Raw genomic sequence first — 20,478 nt, 5'->3', positions numbered from 1 at the left:
CGGTGGTCAGGGAGGAAGTGTCCCATCTGGGCTTCCCCGAGCATGGAGGGGGCGCCTTCGGGAGTGTGAGCGAGGGGGATGTGTGTGGCCCAGCACAGCCCCACCCCTCCCCCTGTCCCCACCCCAAACCCCTTAATGAAATCAAGCTGGCCCCGCAGCCAAGGAGGGAGGGAGGGGGCGGGAGGTGGGCGGGGCGGCCAGCCCAGAGCAGCGCCCGGGCACTGGCACGACTCTCTCTCGCTCCACCTGGCGGGAGCACCAGGCCTGTGTGCAGAGGGACTGGTGAGTCCTGGGGTCCCCTCCTCTGCCTGGGGAGCCTGGGCATGTCTTGGAGTTTAGGGACTGTGGGCCGGCAGGAGCGCTTTGGGGGGGCATCTCTAAGTGTGTGTACGTTTTGAGGGTGTGCTGCGTGCTGTGTCCGAGTGTGATGTGTGCTAAGGGAGAGGGGTGCGGCGCGGGTGCCTTCCGTGCCCCCGTGTGCCCGAGTTCTGTGTGTGCATGGTGGCCTTGCCGTAGGGGATGTGTTGTTTTCAAAGTGGACGCCAGGGGGGTTGGTCCCTGGGTCAGCGGGAAGGTGGTGTGGACCGGGACCGGCCCGTTCGGGGGGATCCATGGCGTGACCCGGGGTTGCGGTCGTGCACATGTTGTTGGAGAATCAGCCGATTGTGTGTCTGTGTGTGTTGTCTATGCGTCTGTGCGGGTGGGCCGTGGGAGCTCTCTGGGGTGTCTGGGGGTTGCATGCCTCTGCTGCATCTGTATATGTATTGTGTGTCCACGCTGCTGCTGCTCTGTGTGTGTGTGTGTGTGTGTGTGTGTGTATTTTGAGCCCTCAGGACCCCCCGTCCCTCCTCAGGTGTCCCCTCCGAGGGGCCCAGGTCCCTGTCCTCAGCTGCCCCGGAGTAGGGGGTACAGTACTTCAACCAGACCCCTCCCCCAAGGGCCACTAATTGAAGCCACATTTTTGCAGGCGGCCCTTCCCCCTCTGGCTACCGGCTCTGGGTGGGGGTGGAGCAGCTGCTGTGGCCCCTCGACCTCAGGTCTTGGGGTGCCTCGGTCTCAGGGAGGGATTGACATATTGCGTCATCCTGACTTCAGCTGGGGCCTCACGTTTTAAAACAATAAACCCCGAGTGTGTGGGCTCTGAAGAGAGGCCCCGCTCCAGGCTGGGAGCCCCGGCCCACCATGTGGCACCCGCTGTTGACATCGCCATGCTCCCGGCACAGCTATGTCTTGTCCTGACAACAGTCCATGGAGGTGGCCCTCACCCCACCGCAGAGATGTGGAAGCCGGGGCCCAGAGATGACACCCAGGGCACATCACCGGAAAACCACCTCCCGTGGGGTATTCTGAGTGGCCTCTCTGTTCAGGGTCCCGTTGAGGGCTCCCCCCTGACAGGCTGTGAGGCCTGGGCTGCCTAATCCCAGTTTCCTGTAGGTAAAACGAGAGGGGTTGGCCTGACCCCCCCCCCCAGCTCTTACCGGCCTGTGAGTTCCCGAGTCCTGGAAGAAATGAGGACCCAGGAGGAAAGTAGAGCAACTGGTGGGCTACAGCCATTTCAGAGCTGCCCAGACAGTGTGCCCATTCTACAGATGGGACATCGAGGCCCAGAGAGGGCAGGGGCTGTCGTGCGGGCCATACAGCCATCTCCTGCGGGACCCGGCCAGCTCCCACACTTTGCCTGCACATTTTCTGGGGAGCGAGGAGGGGTTGTAGGATGTGGGGGATGCTAGAGTCGGGGTCTCAGCCTTTGAGAGCCAGAGATTGTTTGTGTGGCCTCTTTCTTTACCCTCTGCCCCCTCACCCCGAGGCTTCAGGGGAGGGAGCACTGTTCTCTGTCCCTAGCTGTTGTGCGTGTGTGTGTGGCCCTAGATTTCCTGGGGACCAGGCTTGAGGGGACTTCACCCAGCGAGGTGGGAAGTTGGCCTGCCCCGAGGTGGGGGAGGGAAGGAGCACAGCGCACGCATCAGGTGAGGATGATCATTTGTTGACATCAGCGGGAGAATGTTGGCTGACCCTGGCGCTCCGCTGGGGTAGCAGTTCAGCTGCTCCTTCCTCTGGGAGCCGCCGCTCTGGGCAGGCCGGACCTGCAGTCACCTCCCCAGCACGCCCCCCAGTTACAGACGGGGAGAGTGAGGCCCAGAGGGTGGAGATGGAGCCAGGATCCGAGTCCCGGCCACCTGCAGCCCTGCAGGGAGGGAACTCCAGTTGACCCTGGGACAACCCCTGGTCTTCAGCCACCGCGGCCACAGTTGAGGTCTGTGGTGAAGCTTCAGCTGCACCTTGAAAGGTCTCTCCTGGGGCTTGACTGGATGCAGAGGCAGGGTGGGTACGGGTGGGACCAAGACCCCAAGGTCAAAGCTGTCTGCAGGAACCCTTGCCAACAAGTACCGGAGAGCGGAGGACGGGAAGGCTCCTGAAGTTCGTGTGGCCTCTCAAATCTTTTCTCGAGCTGACAAATGACACCGACCAGGGAAGGGGGCCAGCCCCGGGCATGAGTGGGAGAGAGAGAGAAAGAGTCAGAGAGACAGAGAGAGAACTCTTGGAGTCACACAGAAGGAAGTTCAAACCCCAGCTCTGACCCTTACCGTCTCTATGTACTTGGGCAGCTCACTGTCTCTGAACCTCAGTTTCCCCATCTGAAAATAGTTGTCTCTCTCTCTCTCTTTTTTTTTTTTTTGGTTAATTCTCACCGAGGACATTTTTTTCTGTTGATTTTTAGAGAGAGTGGAAGGGAAGGAGGGAGGAGAGAGAGAAAGAAACATCCATCCGAGAGAGACACATCGATCGGTTGCCTCCCACAGGGGCTCCGACCGGGGCCGGGGATCAAACCTGCAACCAGGTACGTGCCCTTGACGAGGAATCAAACCACGACCCTTCAGTGCCTGGGCTGATGCTCTATCCACTGAGCCACCCTGGCCAGGGCAGTGTTGCCTCTTTTTATGTCCTGGAATTATACTTTGTTTTTGCCATCTGAGCCAGTTTGTCCAAATTCATGTCAGCACAGTTCATTTCAATTCATGACACTTTCATTAGGAAGCCCCGGGTCACTTAGTACAAGACACTCTATGGCCTATTGTCATTCCCGCCTCATCTCTTGAACCCCCAAAGTCACCGTGAGGTCAGCACCGCGCCCGTTTATTGAAGCAGGGCTTCAGGCCTAGGCACTCAAGGGGACCTGCAGTCGAGGTGTTGGGGACCTGACTTCTTTCTCCAGCCTAGGAACTTGCTGTGTGGCTTTGGGCCTGCCCCTTGCCTTCTCTGGGCCTCCGCCTTCCCGTCTCAGTTCCCTGAGAGAGGGCCCCAGATAGGGGATCCCGAGGCTTCCTGTCTTGGAGCCTCTAGCCCCACCCAGTGTCAGGGTCCTGGGTCAGGATGGGATTCTCCGGGGTGACCTGAGGGGCACAGAAAGGGGTCCCAGGGTTTATCTGAGCGCCTCGCCCTACTCAGGCTGGCTGGGAGGGTTCATGTTTTAGAAGCCAGGTTCCTCCTCTGTAAACCAGGCCCATGAGGAATCGATTAGTTAGCCAGCTGTCTGGGCCAGGTAGGGTCTGGGGGTTCATGCTGGGAGCAGCTTGGCAGCGGGAGAGGGAGGTGCAGGGTCCAGCTGGTTCCCATTTCGTGGTGGGCTCAGGCTCCAGCAGCCCCTGCTTTGTCTCAGGCACGGGGGAGGGGGATCCCCTGCAGCCTTGGGTCCCACTTTGAGCCTGGAGGTGAAGGTTAGCCGAGGGGCAGATGCTCCCAGCGTGCTCCTGGCATGCAGGTCCTCTGCTGAGCTCAAAAAGTGTGAGGCTTCGAGACCTGTGAACTTCCAGAGAATGAAGGAGACCTCGGCAGGGCTAGGGGCTGCTGGGGAGGGCTCCCCACGGGACGGGGTTCTGCTGACAGTTCCTCAGTTCCTCACGTGCTCAGCCCTACTGTCTTCAAACCCCTGCTCTTCCTTGGCAACTCACGAACCCCTCAGTCTCCAAACCTGGAAAATGGGCTAATAATAGTACCTCCCTCATCCGGTGGTTCTCAAGACTCAGTGAGAAATTCCACATAAAAGACTTACAATAGTACCTGGGCATGGTAAGCAGGAAAAGGGTCAATGGTTATGATTAATTCAGTCAGGTCAGTCAAGATACATTTATGGAGCACTTACTGTATACCAGACACAGAGCCCCGGGATGCTGAGGTTGAGATTCAGCCCTGCCCTCCAGGACCTCAGGGCAGAGTGGGTGGGGCAGGTGTGACCCCCACATACGAAGGAGCAGGGAGGCTCAGGATGGGGAGGGGAATGTGCTGGAATATGCGGTGCTTCCTGCACCTCCTCGGGGTCCGAGGCCCTGGAGTCCCGCCCTGACCTCTCTCCTGCGTCCCTTCCCCATAGGTCCCGGCAGCATGGTTTCTGCCATGGCCCCCAGCCTCGCCGTGTCGCTGCTGCTGCTCCTGCGGGTTCTGCCCGTGGGGGCCCACTCCGCGCTCATGCAGGGCTCCTTACTGGAGGACATGGGGGGCAGTGGGGAGGCTGATGGCTCCTCAGCCTCCTCCCCGAGCCTCCCGCCCCCCAGGACCCCAGCCCTCAGCCCCACGTCGGTGGGGCCCGAACCTACGCCCCTGGCGGGCCCCAAGCCCCCCACCAACTTCCTGGACGGCATCGTGGACTTCTTCCGCCGGTACGTGATGCTCATCGCCGTGGTGGGCTCGCTGGTGTTCCTGGTCATGTTCATCGTCTGCGCTGCCCTCATCACGCGCCAGAAGCACAAGGCCTCCGCCTACTACCCCTCGTCTTTCCCCAAGAAGAAGTACGTGGACCAGAGTGACCGGGCCGGGGGCCCCCAGGCCTTCAGCGAGGTCCCCGACAGGGCTCCCGATGGCCGGCCGGAGGACGCCCTGGACTCCTCCCAGCAGCTCCAGGCTGACATCCTCGCCGCCACCCAGAACCTCAAGTCTCCCGCCAGGGCGGCCCTGAGCGGTACAGACGGAGCCAGGATGACGGAGCGCAGGTCGGCGGGAGAGGAGCCGGGCAGCCCGGAGGAGGACCGCGAAGCCCAGGGGCGCGGGGTCCCAGCGGAGAAGCCAGATGTGCCCGAGGAGCCGTGCTCAGCGGTGGCAGCGGGGGCTGTGGGGGCCCGCGAAGGCCCAGGGGAGCCAGAAGCGGCTCCCTCATTAGCCCAGGAAGCTGGGGATCCAGCTGGCACCCCCGAAAGCCCCTGTGCGTGTGGCAGTGTCACCCCTAGCGTCTAACAGGCCTCCAGGGCTGTGGCCCTGACTGTCGGACCCCTCGTGGTCCCCTCTGTGGGCATAGAGAGGCCCTTGGCCCTTAATGCTCCGATGCCCCCTCCTTGCCCACCCCCAGCTGCAAATCCCAGCATGTCCTGATCCTAAGCAGGCAGAGGTACTGGTTTCGGGTCCACCCTGTTCTAGAATCTCACCAAGTTCTAGAACACTTGCCCCTGCTGCCCCAAAGGCTACATCCCAAAGCACAGCTCGCCTGGGGAGGCGGGGCCAGGGTGTGTCCGGTTACAGACACGTCAATTAGGAAACACCCGCAGGTCCCTTGCGGCAGCGCCAACGTCACCATCGAGGAACAAGAGAACACAGACTAACGTGTTGGAGACTTTAACCAGCAGGAGCAGAAGTGCCCGGGGCTGCCCCAGAAGCTCGCCTGATGGGTCGGGAAGCTTCTAGGAGGGCCCCTGCTCACTAGTGCCAGGTCCTTGAACGGGCATTTCCCAAACTGGGTTCCCCGAAGTCCCCTGTGGAAAAAGGATTGGGGAGTCCAATGAGTGGAGGCAACACCGCCCCTCGACCCCCTGCGCCCCCTTGGAGCACCCCAGGGCTCCGGCAAGTCCTACAGTCAGGGCCCCTGGAAGCTGGTCGCCCTCGGCCTTTCCCAAACTGCTCTGGACCGCGGAGCACTTTGTGATTTTGTTTTAGCAGCTACAGTGTAAACTGCCGCGGAACACGCTCTGGAAACGACTGCTGTCGATGTTCCCAGGGTGCCCCGCAGTGGCTGGTGGGGCTGGGCGGTGGGGCTGTGGGGATGGGGCGAATGAATTAAACCTTTTTGTCGGGCTCCCAAAGCAGCCTAGAAGCCCGGGGCTGTGTGTGAGGAGACCGTGCTCTGGGGGAGTCTGCGGGGGTGGGGGAGGGTTTCTGACGACGGGCCTGGAGCAGGGGGGCCCTGGCCCCGCCCTCCACTCACACATGATGTCTGGCAGCCTGTGTCCACAGCCGTCTTTAGTCTTTGACCAGGGAGCCTGAGCTCCGTCCTGTCTTGGGGGGTCTGGGGGGGTCTTCTCCATCCCTCCGTCTGGGGCCCCCAACCCCTGCACAACTCTCCAGGTGCTGAGCTATAACAAACCAGCACAATAAACCTTTATTCCAGCCTGAGTCTCGCTGGTTTTATGAAGGGGGGATGAGTCCCCTGGGAGATGGGGGGCATTTCCCCTGGGCTGTTCCATGGGGACGGGGCAGCTTTCTGGGCCAGACACATCATCTAGGTTACAGGGGCTGAGTCAAGGGGGAAGGGAGGAAAGCTGGGTGTCCCCGGGGGATGGGGGAGGTAACTGGTCCCCAAGGCTGAGCACCAGCCTTGACTTGAGGCCACAAGCCAGGTTCCATGCGTGGCCACAGGAGAGCCACCCACCTCTGTTTCCCAGAGGCAACATGGGCAACGGAGGGGTTCCCAGCGGAGGCTTCGGCGTCCCAGCCCCTGCGGAGTGGCTGAGGATGGGATGGGTGTCCTGGACAATGCCACACTCGCTGTACCCACCCTCGCTGGCGCCTGGGGTTGGAGGCGGCCCTGGCCTTTGTCTCCTCACCGCCAGGCTCCTCCTTGTCTTTGATGGCAAGTTCCTGCGGCCTCTGCCCCAGCTGCCAGCTGGAATCCAGATGTGGCTGGCCGGGAGCATGTGCTGGCTCCCGAGGCGATGGGGGCAGGGAGGCCGTCCCCCTGCTGCCCCTCTCCTCCTTCGACCCCACATCCATCCAGAGGGGGCCCGGATTAGGGTTTCATAACACACAATGGCCTCTGTCTGGCTCAGTGGGGAAGGGCCCTCCCTTTCTCAGCCCAGACCAGCTCCCGCCCAAGCACATGGGGAGAACTGAATACAAGCACTGAATACCCGGGTCGCTGTGTGGCTCTGACCAAGTCACTCAACCTCTCTGGGTGTGACAGGCTCTCTGCTTGTTCCTGAACTCCTCCTGGGGTGTGGCTCCCCCATGGGGTGCATTAAGTTTCCCCAAGACAGGCAACAACCAAGTAAGACAGGCGCAGGAACTGGAGATCCCTGGGGAGTAGGCAGGGGTGAATTTCCCAATCAGCAGCTTCCTGGTCAGAGGATCCCCATTAATGCTCAACTGCCCCCCACCAAGACATAGCGTGTGGGCCTTAGCCATAGCCGGTGTCCCCTGGAGCAGTGGGGGGATTAAGGAGGTGGTCTGAGCTCCAGTGCAGGAGTCAACCTCTCCCTCACCTCTGAGCTATTTTTTTTTTCTTTTCTTTATTGATATTAGAGAGATAGAGAGGAAGGGGGAGGGAGAGAGAGACAGAAACATTGATGAGAGAGAACATCGATTGGCTGCCTCCTGCGTGACCCCCCACTGGGGATCGGGCCCACAACCTGGGCATGTGCCCTGACCAGGAATCGAACTGGCAACCTCTTGGTGCATGGGTCGATGCTCAACCACTGAGACACACTGGCAGGGCACCTCTGAGCTTTTATAACTACTATTCCCTCTGTCTATTAACACACTTCCACCCCCTCCTCGCCTTGTTAACTCCCTGTCATTCTTTAGCTTCTGGTCTAGATGTCCCCTCCTCCTGGGAGCCTTCCCTGACAGCCCCCGACCACCCTCTCTTCCACAGTCCCCTGGGCTCAATAATAATAACGACTGCTAACAATGAATGAGCACCTGTTATGGGTCAAGAACTGCTCTAAGCGCTGGACATCATTAACTCATCGAGACTTGCAACCCTGTGAGATGGGCATTATTATTCCCATGTCACAGATGACAAAACTGAGGCTCAGAAGGGGAAGTCGGTTGCCCAGGTCACACAGCCAGGATTCCAGCCAGCCCTGCAGTCTGATTTCTGAGTCTGAGTTCTCTGCTGGGCTCTACTGCTTTTTAAACAAATGAGTGAGTAAATGAATGAATGGAGCCCTTGAGGGAGGGGACAGCAGGGCCCCACTCCTGCTTAGAGCCCCTCCCATCTGCCCTCACATCTGCACTGGGGTTACGCAGGAGAAGCCTTTTATGGGCACACATGTGGCTGGGCACCAGTGGGGAGTGAGCCATGGAGGGAGACAGTGGTTGGGGGCATGTGTGGCTGTGGCAGAGCCGGGGGGGGGGGGGGCTTGAGGGCAGGGTGACGGGTTCCACTGTCCCAGAGATCCAGGAATCTGCCAGGGCCTGAACAGGCCCCCACTGTCCCCGGGCTTGTAAAACCGCACAGCTGTCCTCAGCCTGGGAGTCTGTCCCAGGGCCAGGCCTGCTGTGGCCACAAAGGGGGAGAGGAGAGAGCAAAGCCACCCCGGGACATGCACCCCAGCTCAGTGTGGGAATGGGGGCCTCTGGGGAAGTGTGGTGGGGTAGGGGTGCTGAAAAGCCCCCTTCCTGTGCCCTGTCCTGCTCTGATCAGCCTTAGGGGTTGGGCATTTGCTGCCTGGGCGTCACGTCCAGGGCGGGAGCGGGAGGAACAGAACTAATGGCCCTCCGGGCTGCTCTGCCCTGGGCACACTGCCCTCAGCCCTCTGGGGGTTTAAGGTGGTTTGGGTCTTGCAGTGAGACTGCCCCGGTCAATGCCAATTCCACCCTTTCCTGGCTGTGTGACCTTGGGCAATTCGCCTCACCTCTCTGGGCCATCATTTCCATATAGATAAAGAGGGATGATCCTACCCCACCTGCACAATGGATGACCTGTTAAAAACCTGGGCTCCTGGACCCCACCCAGACCAATTAAGTCAGAGTGTCTGAGGGTAACTGTCACCACCAAGACGTGAAGTCCAAGGGGAGAGGGGCCCGGGCTCTATGCACCACTGCCCCCTCCCCCAGCTCTCGGCACAGTGCCTGGTGCACAGTAGGTGCTCCGTGCATGCGTGTGCATGCAGGTGTGCAAGGCTGAGGGGAGGCGTGTGTGCCAACCCTTCCATTACCACATCCCCCTCTCCACACTCACCATACCCTTGTCTGTGGTCCCAAGGCCTTGCCCCTTTCCTGATAGTGGGGTGGGGGACACGCATTTTGTGTCCACTGCATTTTATCTTAGGTCTCACTTCCTTGTTTTGACGCCCCGCTGCCCCCCTGGGGTGTTGGCATCACTATTGCCCAGCACTGAGGTCTGGCCTATTTCTCATTTACAGGGGCTTGGAATCCTTGAGTCTGCCCTGGTTTGGATTCATTAACCCCCTGGGTTCCGAGGTGGCCCAGGAGCAAGTAGCAGGGTCATAGACCCTTTGTTTTCCAACCACAATGATGCAACGAGCACCTACTGTGTGCCAGGTATGGGGGACACACTGTTAGCAAAACAGATCCGAGGCTGTATTCTAGGGGAGGAGATGAATCCAACAAAGAATCGTCCGGACACAACGATTAATAACAGGAACCGCCGCCTTTTATAAATGGACTATTGGAGCCTCACTTTTTGTAGCTTTTCTGAAGTCTAATGGACACGTAACAAATGCACATATTTAAAGTGTACAATTTGATACTTTTGACATATGTGTATACTCCTAAAGCCATCACCACAATCAAGATGATTCCACCTATCACCTCTGAAAGGTGCTTGGTGTCCCTTGTGAACTCTCCTCACTGCCCCTGTCCGTCCCCCAGCCCCAGCCCCAGGCAACTATTAATCACCAGTCATAGTGATTCATTTTTTTTTTTTTTTGGTTTGTTTTAATCCTCAGCCGGGGATATGTTTTTATTGATTTTAGAGAGAGAGGAAGGGGGAGAGAGAGAGAGAGACATCGAGTATGTGCCCTACTGGGAATCGAACCTGAAACCTTTTTGATGTATGGGACGACGCTCCAACCAACTGAGCCACCCAGCCAGGGCTGTGATTCTTTATTTTCTGGAATTTATATAAATGGAACCATACAGTGTGCGTGTGCTCTTTTGGTCTGGCTTCTTCCACTCAGCATACAGAATTTGAGATTTACTTATGTTACTGTAGATATCAATATTTCACTCCTTTTTTACTGCTGAGTAGTATTCCCTTGTATGGGTGTGTTACAATGTGTTTATTGGGTCACCTGCTGATGGACATTTGGGTGGTTTCCAGTTTTTGGCTGTTACAAAAAAACCTGCTATGAACTACTGACATTATGTTATTTCTCCCTCACAACCTTATTAATGAGATGGTCATTATTTCTCCTCATTTTATAGATGGGAAAAACAGAGAACCAGAGAGGTCAAGTAACTTGTCCAAGGTCACACAGCCAGTAGTTAGAACATAGAACCTTAAACAGTGGGCATGTTTGAGCTAAGTGACTTAAGGGAACTTCTACAGTTCAGAGGGTCTCAGAACCCCTGATCGAGACCAGACACTCCACTTATAAATGGTCATCTGAGGACCAGACAGCAGCTGGGACCCGTCCAGAGCTGGTGAGAATCAGGGTCTCTAGTGGGCAGTCCGGTACCGTGGCCAGCTCTGTTCTGCTTCATTCTGGCTCTCCCTTCACCTGGTGTGGGGGAAGGATTGGGCTTGTCTGGAGTGGGACAGGGATTTGCCATTTTTTCTGGAGGTTTTTATTTCACGATTTCTCCGGCTGCTCAGAAATAGCAGGAAGGATTTGGCACTGGCTCCAGGGCCCGGGAGGTTCCCCCACAGCTGCTCCCCCGTCCCCAGGCTGGTCCAGGGTTTATGGAAGCAGCTGCAAAGTATAAAATAGCCCTGCTCATAAATCTGCTCTTGCCAGGGCCCCCGATGCCAGAGGCCTCTGCGATGCCCAGCACAGGCATCCCTCCACCCTCTGTGCCCCTGCAGGGACTCCTGGGGCTGCTCTGGAAGGCTGGAGAGTCCAGATCTAGGGATGGGCACTTGGGGTATCTCCCCTAGGGTTTGGGGAGTAGGGCTTAACTGGAAGGCCTGGAGGGGAAAAGGGAGAAACTAGATTGCAAAGGGGTCAATGACTGGGGACAGCAAGAGATGGAGGAGCTAGAGGGACACAGAAATAAGGAACCAGAAGCTCCAAGTAGGCCCCTCCTAGCTATGTCTTGGGCAAGTCAGTTTACCTCTCTGAGTGATAGTTTCCTCCCTTGTAATGCTGAGACCACAGCCCTTGCCTTGTCTCCTCGACTCCCCAGGATGCTGAGAGGTTAATAGATGCAAATATACTTTACAATATGCAGGGCAGTAGAGCATGGTGGTTAGGGGTACAGGCTTCAGACGACCTGGGTTGGAACTCCAACTCTGCCAGCTGTGTGATACTGGGCAAGTCACTCAACCTCTCTGGGTCTCAGTTTCCTCATCTGTGAAATGGGAATAAGGGTGGTACCTACCTTGGAGGGTTGGTGGAAGCAGAGTTTGTTCACTTAGAGTGCTTAGGGCAGCCCCCCAAAGGTGCTCAATGAATGTGGGCATCTGTTGGCTGTAAACTGTGGAGTGCTGCGCCCCAGAAGGGAAAAGGAGGAATCTTCTGTCTCCAAGTATCTGGTTGTTCTGTGTTACTTTGTCTTTCCAGGTTTAGGTTTAGAAGCTTCAGAATCATGAGATCAGTGATTCTTAGATGCTTGAAATTTTAGAGCCTTAACATCTTTTCTTGGGGGTTAAGGCAGGGGGTCCTAGAAGTGTTGGTGAAACCAGAGCAACACCAGCAGCAGAGAAGGGGTGAAGGATGTGGTCGGAGAGGAGAGACAGGCTTGTGCTGCCCTTTGGGTGACGTAAAGGCCCCCCCAAACCCGAGACTCTGCTGGCGTTTGGCGCCCAGAGGGGGCCAGGGGTCATGACGCAGCTGTTCCCTGTCTCACTCTGGGGTGTGGTGACCCCAGCCAGGGCTTAGACATTGTCTGGGCTAGCATAGCTGGACACGTGGCTGGCAACATGGGAGCCCAGGGACTTGGGCCCGAGGGGACAGGTGCTGGAAAGGGCAGGGGGACCCAGTGGGATTGGTTGCCAGGTGACACAGAACTGTCCTCCACTCTCTCTGTTGTGTTCCCATCTAGAAAACAAACCACATTCTTATCAGTGCCGACTCCATCAGGAAACTCCTCCGGGCACAGTGGAGAAAAGACATAAGGTGTCTGCATCCAGAAAGACTGGTGTTCAAATCCCGGAGTTCGGATTCCAGGTCCAGGCTGTGTGCCCTTGAGCAGCTCCTGCCCCTCTCGGAGCCGCGGCGCTTCACCTGCCGTGTTGCAAGGCTCAGATGAGCGGCCCAGGGCCAGGGATGGAGGAACAGCTCCTTGTCTCTGGTTCTTCCGATTGTCCTACCGTCAGGAAGCTCCACAGAGGGTGCGTGAGCAGTTCTGATCTCAGAGATTTGTGGCTTCTCTTCCAAGCCCTGCGGGTCCAGCCCGGCATGGAGCTGGGTACTCAGTAGGTGCTCAATGAATGCTTAGCAGAGAGTGCTGAGCTCCCTTCAAGGAGCTCCTAGAAGGAAGACCAGAGGGTCACCACTGCGGGAGCTGGACATCTTTGTACCTGCCCTGAGAAAGGCTGTGATACGGCAGGCTCCAGGAAACTCTCTCAGCCCCCCCAATTCTTGAGCACCCACGGTGTAGCAGGCATAGCACTAAGCACTTTCTACCCACTGGGTCCTCACAGAGCGGAGGGAGGCATGGATATTCACCACCTTCTACTGTGGAACACAGAAGCTCAGAGAGGTGAAGTGACTCGCCCAACGCCACACAGCCAGAAAGTACCTGAGCCAGGCTTTGAAACTCCTGGGGAATGTTGATTCCTATAGCCCCTGCTCCACGCTGCCTGCAACACTATGAATGAATGAATGAATGAATGAATGAATGAAGGCAGGCAGGCAGACAGGCAGGCAGGCATGAATGTAGGATAAGGCCAAAGTATCAAACTTCCTGATCCCACGGCTCAGCTGGCGCAGGTGTACTCACAGCTGCGGGTGCCGCGTGCCGCGTGCCTCGTGGTGTGCAAGGTGGACGCCAGGTCAGGCGGTCAGGGTTCACAAACAGCGCATGCGCACATGCGCCGGGGAGGCTGCTGGGACTGCTTACCCAGCACAGGACGCTTGCCCAGGCACCACGACCCAGCAGGTGGCCCGGGGTCACATCGCCAGGGAACGACCAAGCCTGTGGGACTCCAACACCCTTGGCCCTGCCCAAGATACTGCATACAGGAGAGACCCCGGGAGTCCACAGAGTCTGGAGTTCAAGCCACAGCCATGGGCTCCCCGGGGGCGTGAATGTGGAGATGTGGGGCACTGGGAAGGCCCTGGCTTTGGGTTCGAAGCCCCGTGGTGGAGGCCCGGCTCTGCCTCTTCCTTGGCTGTGCTGCCTGGACAAATCACTTACCCTCTCTGGGCCTCGGCCACCTCTGACAAAGGGAAGAAGGAGGCTTGCTCTGAATTTCAGCCAGCTGGTGTTCCCGTGTGAGGCGTGAGCACGCGGGGAAAAGAACGGCAGGATGCCATTTTCCCAACGTAAAAGGAATCACTTGATTCTCAGACAAGAAGCTCTTAAAAAACCTGCTTCTGCCCCGCCCCCTTAATCCATCCCAGAGAGATCAAACTCCTCCCATTTGAAGAGACCCCTAGAAGAGATCTCCCAGGTTCTTTGATTGCTTCACCAGCATCTTAGCAACCCCACACGATCCGGGCTCCTTTCTTCTAGCTAACCCAGGAATCGGGCCCTGAGACCCCTTGCCCCACCGCCTGGCCCGCATCAGGGTTCTGGCCTGCAGGACAGGGCCAGCCATTGGACAGCCATTAGAAACACTTGGGTTTTCCTCAGGACCTCTCCGAAGATTAGAACATTTGTCTTTGTCTAGATCTGATCTTCGCAGAATGAAGTGAGAGAGAAATGGCCCCTTTTGGAGGGTCCTATGGCAGCATCTACCAATGTGGTACATTCCTTGCCCTTTGCCCCGGAAATTCTTTCCTGGAACCTGCCTACAGGTTCCTGTGTGGACCCTGAGGTGGACGCACAGGGATGCTTGTGCCGGTGTTGTTTAGAAGAAGCGAACAGAAGGAAACCGCCCACGTGCCCATCCGGCGGGATGGTTGAAGAGATGGTGGCCATGTCAGGCGAGAGGAGACTCAGAGAGAATTCTCTTTGGAACAGTGCCTGGAACAAAGATATAGTCAATAGTTTTCAATTTGCTTGTCGCATAAATGATTTCATGGGGAAAATCGCTGCAAAATGGATTCGATCAGCTTCACTTGGCCAACGGGAAAACCGTCTCTGCTCAGTGAATTGTTGACAAAAGTGGCACCGCAGAAGTGAGGTGACGTGGCTGGTGAGTCGGGGACGGGAGAGGTTTCAGGTTCTAGGCGTGTCCTGGCAGCTCAACAGCCTTACAGGAGTGGAGGGAGCTTTGAGCTCCGGCGGGCAGCCCCGACGTGATGGCCCCACACATTACAGTCACCTGTTTGAGGTATGAGCCCAGACTTCAGCTCACCTGGGCTTTGGGTATCTGGAACGGAGTCAGTACAGGGTTCTTCTGGGTCAGGTGTGGGGGCCAGAGGAGGCGCTGGGCGAGCTCACGAAGGGCGACCACAGATGGCAGAGCTGGAGGGCCTTTGCATCGTCACGGAGGACATCTTGCAGATGCAGGATGTCCTTGCAGACACGTGGCATGCTCCGAGGTCGGTGGGATCGCCGGTCAAAGGGGCCATGAACAGCATTTTCAGAGATGCTGCTAAATGACTCCCAAAATGCATCACCTGTTTCCATTCCCATCTTGGTCTAAGAGCGTTGCCACTTTTCCACATTCCACTGCCAGTTTTCCGGCTATTCCCCAGTAGGTGAGAGGTGGTGCCATTGTTGTTTGAGTTACTCTGACTACAGCTGAGATAGAGGCTTTTCCTTATGGAGTTCCTCTACGAATTACCTGTCTCTATCCCTAGTCCCTGTTAGTGTTGGTTGTGTACCTGCCAATTTCAACTCTTTCGAGCCACAGAATCCTTTGTTCTAATAAACTCTTTTTAAAAAAACTCCCCACCCAAGGATATTTTTCCATTTATCTTCACAGAGTGGGAGGAGGAGAGAAAAACATTGATGTGAAAACCCCGACCAGGGCCAGAGGCCAAGCCGCAACCAAGGCATGTTACGTGCCCTTGATCAGAATCAAACTCACGAATCTTTGGTCTGTGGGCTGACACTCTAATGGCTGAGCCAAACCGGCCAGGGCTGTTCTAATAAACTCTTACTAGGAATGCTAACATGAGTTGAATGAGTTGAATGCTAACATGAGCTGCATCCTGGGAGGGGGATGGGATACCCAAGGGCATCTGTCTGCCTCCTTTTGTCCCCTGCAGGGCCCGTAGGGCTCAGTGAAGCATAGTTTGCAAATAATTGTACCACTCAAGCTACAAATGGGGAAACTGAGACCCAGAGTCTTCCAGAAAGGCAATGGCTGAGGCAAGTCTCCATTCTAGGTCACCTGACTCTTTCAGTGCTCATTCAGGGAGGGTCTCTAGGTAGGTAGATGATCAAAGCATCCACGAGTAACTGTCTCATAGCCTCCTGACTATGCTTGTGTGTGTGTGTGTGTGTGTGTGTGTGTGTGTCTTATTGCAATGTTTGGAACTTCTAATTCGATATTTGGTGGTTGTGGTGGTGGTAGTGGAGGTGCTGGTGATAGAAATGGTCCATGATAATGGAGGTAGAGGTGGTAAAGATAGGTGATGATGGTGGTGGAGGTGGTGATGGTGGTGGAGGTGATGGTGGTGATGATGGTGGTGGAGGTGATGGTGGTGAAGGTAAAGGTGGAGGTGGTGATGATGGTGGAGATGGTAGAGGTGGTGGTGATGGTGATGATGGTGGAGATGGTAGAGGTGGTGGTGATGATGATGGTGGAGGTGATGGTGGTGATAGTGGTGGAGGTGGAGGTGGTAATGTTGGTGGAGATGGTAGAGGTGGTGGTGATGGTGATGATGGTGGTGGAGGTAGAGGTGGTGGTGATGGTGGTGGAGGTGATGGTGGTGATGGTGGTGGAGGTGGAGGTGGTAATGATGGTGGAGATGGTAGAGGTGGTGGTGATGGTGGTGGGGGTAGAGGTGGTGGTGATGGTGGTGGAGGTGGAGGTGGTGATGCTGGTGGAGATGGTAGAGGTGGTGGTGATGGTGATGATGGTGGTGGAGGTAGAGGTGGTGGTGATGGTGGTGGAGGTAGAGGTGGTGGTGATGATGGTGGAGGTGATGGTGGTGATGGTGGTGGGGGTGGAGGTGGTAATGATGGTGGAGATGGTAGAGGTGGTGGTGATGGTGGTGAGGGTAGAGGTGGTGGTGATGGTGGTGGAGGTGGAGGTGGTGATGCTGGTGGAGATGGTAGAGGTGGTGGTGATGGTGATGATGGTGGTGGAGGTAGAGGTGGTGGTGATGGTGGTGGAGGTAGAGGTGGTGATGCTGGTGGAGATGGTAGAGGTGGTGGTGATGGTGGTGGGGGTAGAGGTGGTGGTGATGGTGGTGGAGGTGGAGGTGGTGATGCTGGTGGAGATGGTAGAGGTGGTGGTGATGGTGATGATGGTGGAGATGGTAGAGGTGGTGGTGATGGTGTTGTTGGAGGTGATGCTGGAGATGGTGGTGGAGCTGATGGTGGTAGTGGACATTCTTGCCTGGTCCCTGATTTCAGAGAGAATACTTCCAAAGTTTTCCAGTGGCCAGGATGTTTGCTAAAGTTTTCTGGTAAATAACCTTTTTTCACATTAGGGGAATTACTTTCTATTCTTGGATTGTCGAGATTTTGTGTTGTAAATAGGTATCGAAGGTTACTGAATGCTTTCTAGTTATTCGCTGAGATGAGACAGTTCCTTTTTTCTTGCTGTAAGGAACGAGATGAGAACATTCCCAGGAATCTGAACGAGCTGCTTTGTCTCAAGCATGGATGTCCCTCTCATTCACTTTTCCTGTCTCTTTCTCCCTGAAATGCAGACACTCTTCAAGGCCTGGGGAGCTGGACACTAGAGGAGGGTGAGGCATCAGAATAGAAATGATCTCCTCGTGCTGGGTCAGCGCTTTCTGCCTGCTCAACTTCTGCTGCTGTTTCCTGTACTAATCCCAGGGGGGAGCAGCTCCCCCCACTTGTTCCAGACATAGCCCGAGACATTCTGAGGTTGCGTTAAAATGCTGGTGGCAGACAGACGTGGGGTCTTGAAGCCTTGCATTCCTCTCTAGGATACTGGGGGAGGGGAGGCAGCCTGGGGAGGCTGGGCGGGTGTGTGGTGGGGGAGGAATTTTTCTTGGGGGGAGTTGGTTCGCGGTGTGGGGAGAAGGGCTGGTTGCTAGGCAAAATCGGCAGAGATGAATCACATTCTGGCGTGAGCTGGGTATTGGCTAAAATGAGAAGTTTGTGGAATTTTTTTGTTTGAGCTGGAAAGGAATATAGATTCATCGGGTCCAACCCCTCATTTTGCAGATAAACTACAAATACAGAGAGGGAGAAAGGTTTGCCCGGGGAGTAAGGGATGGATCTCTCGCCTCCTAGCTTTCTCCAGGGTCCTCCCTGTGGGTGCAGGCCCATGGCCAGAACAAGTCGTGGGGAGCACATCCCATATTGTACGTTGTGACTGTTCTAGGCCTCAGAGGTTCCAAGGGGAACCCTCAGACACTCTCCCTGAGCGACGTGAATCCAGAGTGTCGTGTGCTGAGAAGGAAAGGAATAGTGTGATGGCCGAGACAGGAGGCGTGGGTGGATGGGCGGCCTCTCTGGGGAGAGAGCATTTGCGGTGACACCTGAATGGAGAAGGCGGCCTTGTGAAGCTCTAGGGTAGAGAGCTCTGGGCAGAGGGGCCAGAAAGTGCAAAGGCCCTGAGGTAGCAATGAGCTTGGTGAGTTGGAGGGACGGCAGGGAGGCCGGTGCCGCTAGAGTGGGCTGAGGGAGGCGAAGGGTGGGCAGAGCCTGGGTCAGGCAGGGCTTTGGAGGCCGGAGGTTCCATGGAGAGCGCTTTTCTTTTTTTTTAATTTAATATTTTTTTTCTTTATTGATTTTAGAGAGAGAGGAAGGGAGAGAAAGAGAGAGAGACAGAAACATTGATGAGAGAGAACATCGATTGGCCGCCTCCTGCATGTCCCCCACTGGGGATCGGGCCTACAACCTGGGCATGTGCCCTGACTGGGAATCGAACCGGCGACCTCTTGGTGTGTGGGTCGACGCTCAACCACTGAGCCACACCGGCCGGGATCCATGGAGAGCTCTTGTTCTGCAGAAGGCAGAGGTATGATCTCCCTCTGACTCCTTCTCCTGCTCCGTGGTGCATGTTAAGGGCCTGTCTTTGGGATAAATGAGCATTTAGTAAGCACCTATGGTGTGCCCGGCTGTCCTGGGCACTTCGTCTATGTAACCTTATTTTACCCCACAACATCCCCTCTCAGGCTGTCCACATGAGGGGGACAAATAAGAGAGGCCTGCGCTTGTCGGGGACCACTCCGCGCAGGCGTCCCTGACCCAGGCTCTCTCCCTTGAGGCCTTCGGCTTGGTTAGCTCGGCCAGAAAATGCACAAGAAGATTGTCCTTTGCCTCGGCAACCTAGAAAAAAGAGTGAGAAAGGTCGAGAGGAGACTCAGATCCTGGCGGCCGCCCAAGCAATCTTGCCAGGAAGCAGGGCCACGCTGTCCCGAGCCTGTGGGGTTAGGATGGACGAGCATCCCCTCAAAGGGAGATGGTCCTCAGAGGCCCTGCTGTTGTGGGAAAGGGAGCAAGATTCCGGGCCTGAAGGGCAAATGGGACAGTGTGAGAAGTCCCCACAAAGCTCCTTTGGCCCCAGATACTAAGCCCAACAGATGCCGGGAATTCCTTCTTTAATGAAGTATTCATTGGTGGTAAGCATTGCTCTTGGCTCCTCTTCTTGTAGAATGCAAATCTCCCTTGGAAAAAGAGAAGAGGACGTCTCAAATCCAATCGTGCGATCAATTTTAGAGATTGTAAATGACGGGGCCCCGGACCCTGGACAAATCTTAGGAGCCATTAGATTTGGAGCTCCCTATGGGGTCAATGGAGACTTTTGTTGGGGCTACACTGCTGCCCATATCCTCCCTTTGCCCAATTCTGTGTTCTTCACTGCCCTTTCCACAGGTGCTGATCCCAGGAACACTCTCGAATAAACACCTTGTGTGTTAATTTCCATCTCAGAGTTGGCTTCCTGAGGAACCTGACCTGTAACAATGATGGCGATGATGATAATGATGGTGATGATGATAGTGGTGATAGTGGTGATGATGTGGTGATGATGATGGTGATGATGATAGTAGTGATGGTGGTGACGATGATGATGGTGATAATAGTAGTGATGGCCGTGATGATGTGGTGATGATGATGATGATAGTGATGGCGGTGATGATATGATGATGATGATGATAGTGATGGCGGTGATGATGTGGTGATGATGATGGTGATGATAGTAGTGATGGTGATGATGTGGTGGTGATGATGATAGTGATGATGATGATAGTAGTGATAGTGGTGATGATGTGGTGATGATGATAGTGATGGCGGTGATGATGATGATGATGGTGATGATGATGGTGATGATGATAGTAGTGATGGCGGTGATGATGATGATGACAGTAGTGATGGCGATGATGATGTGGTGATGATGATGATGATAGTGATGGCGGTGATGATGTGGTGGTGATGATGGTGATGATGATAGTAGTGATGGTGATGATATGGTGGTGATGATCATGGTGATAATGGTGACAGTGACAATCATGGCAGTATTGAGCATGATTATGGTGATGATGGTGATGTGGATGGTGGTGATAATGGGGATGGTGGTGATGTTGATGATGATGACCGTGATGATGGTATTATGATGATGGTGATGATAGTTAACATTTACTGATCACTTATCACATGCCTGGCACTGTTTTTTTTTTTTTACTATACATTTGATTATTCATTTAATCCTCACAACAATTCTGTGACTTAGGAACTAGTATTCTGCCAATTTTCCAGAAAGGGAAATTGAGGCTTAAAGAAGTTAGGTACCTGCCTAAGGTTACGTGCAGAGATCATGGCAGAGCTGGGATCAGAACCCAAGCTCCCAAGTCCCCATGCAAGGTTGTTCCTTAATGTCCTGAGGTCCTGCTCAAAAGGGGCCAGTGACACAGGGCTGCCTGCGGTATTTGGGCAGAGGGGCATCCAGTCCGATCCTTTGACTCATTGGCCCGAGGCCTCGGGGCCAGAAAGGGGAGCCCCTGGAAGCTCTTCTGCACCACAGCTTCAGGGCAGTAAGAGTTGTCCTCCCGGGGGCGGGGCGGTGGATGGGCTTTTGGGGTTATTCCGAGAGCTGGGCTTCTCTGAAGTGAGGCCAAGGGTGGGAGTGTCCACATGACTTTTCCAAAGATAGCTGGGTGGGGATGGTGC

At 55.7% G+C, this 20,478-nt stretch overlaps 1 protein-coding gene across 1 annotated transcript; it reads left to right on the top strand.

The window, feature by feature from the left end:
- The first annotated feature begins 252 nt into the window (after nt 1–252).
- TMEM119 (transmembrane protein 119) lies at nt 253–6,005 on the top strand. Its single transcript, XM_036276973.1, has 2 exons — nt 253–282; nt 4,370–6,005. The coding sequence occupies exon 2, from the start codon at nt 4,381–4,383 to the stop codon at nt 5,224–5,226; it is 846 nt and encodes a 281-aa protein (XP_036132866.1). The 5' UTR covers nt 253–282; nt 4,370–4,380; the 3' UTR covers nt 5,227–6,005.
- The last annotated feature ends 14,473 nt before the right edge of the window (nt 6,006–20,478 follow it).

The sequence above is a fragment of the Molossus molossus genome, unplaced genomic scaffold (assembly GCF_014108415.1).
Source record: "Molossus molossus isolate mMolMol1 unplaced genomic scaffold, mMolMol1.p scaffold_m16_p_22, whole genome shotgun sequence".
Taxonomy (NCBI): domain Eukaryota; kingdom Metazoa; phylum Chordata; class Mammalia; order Chiroptera; family Molossidae; genus Molossus; species Molossus molossus.
This window is presented reverse-complemented; position numbering and strand designations above follow the sequence as displayed.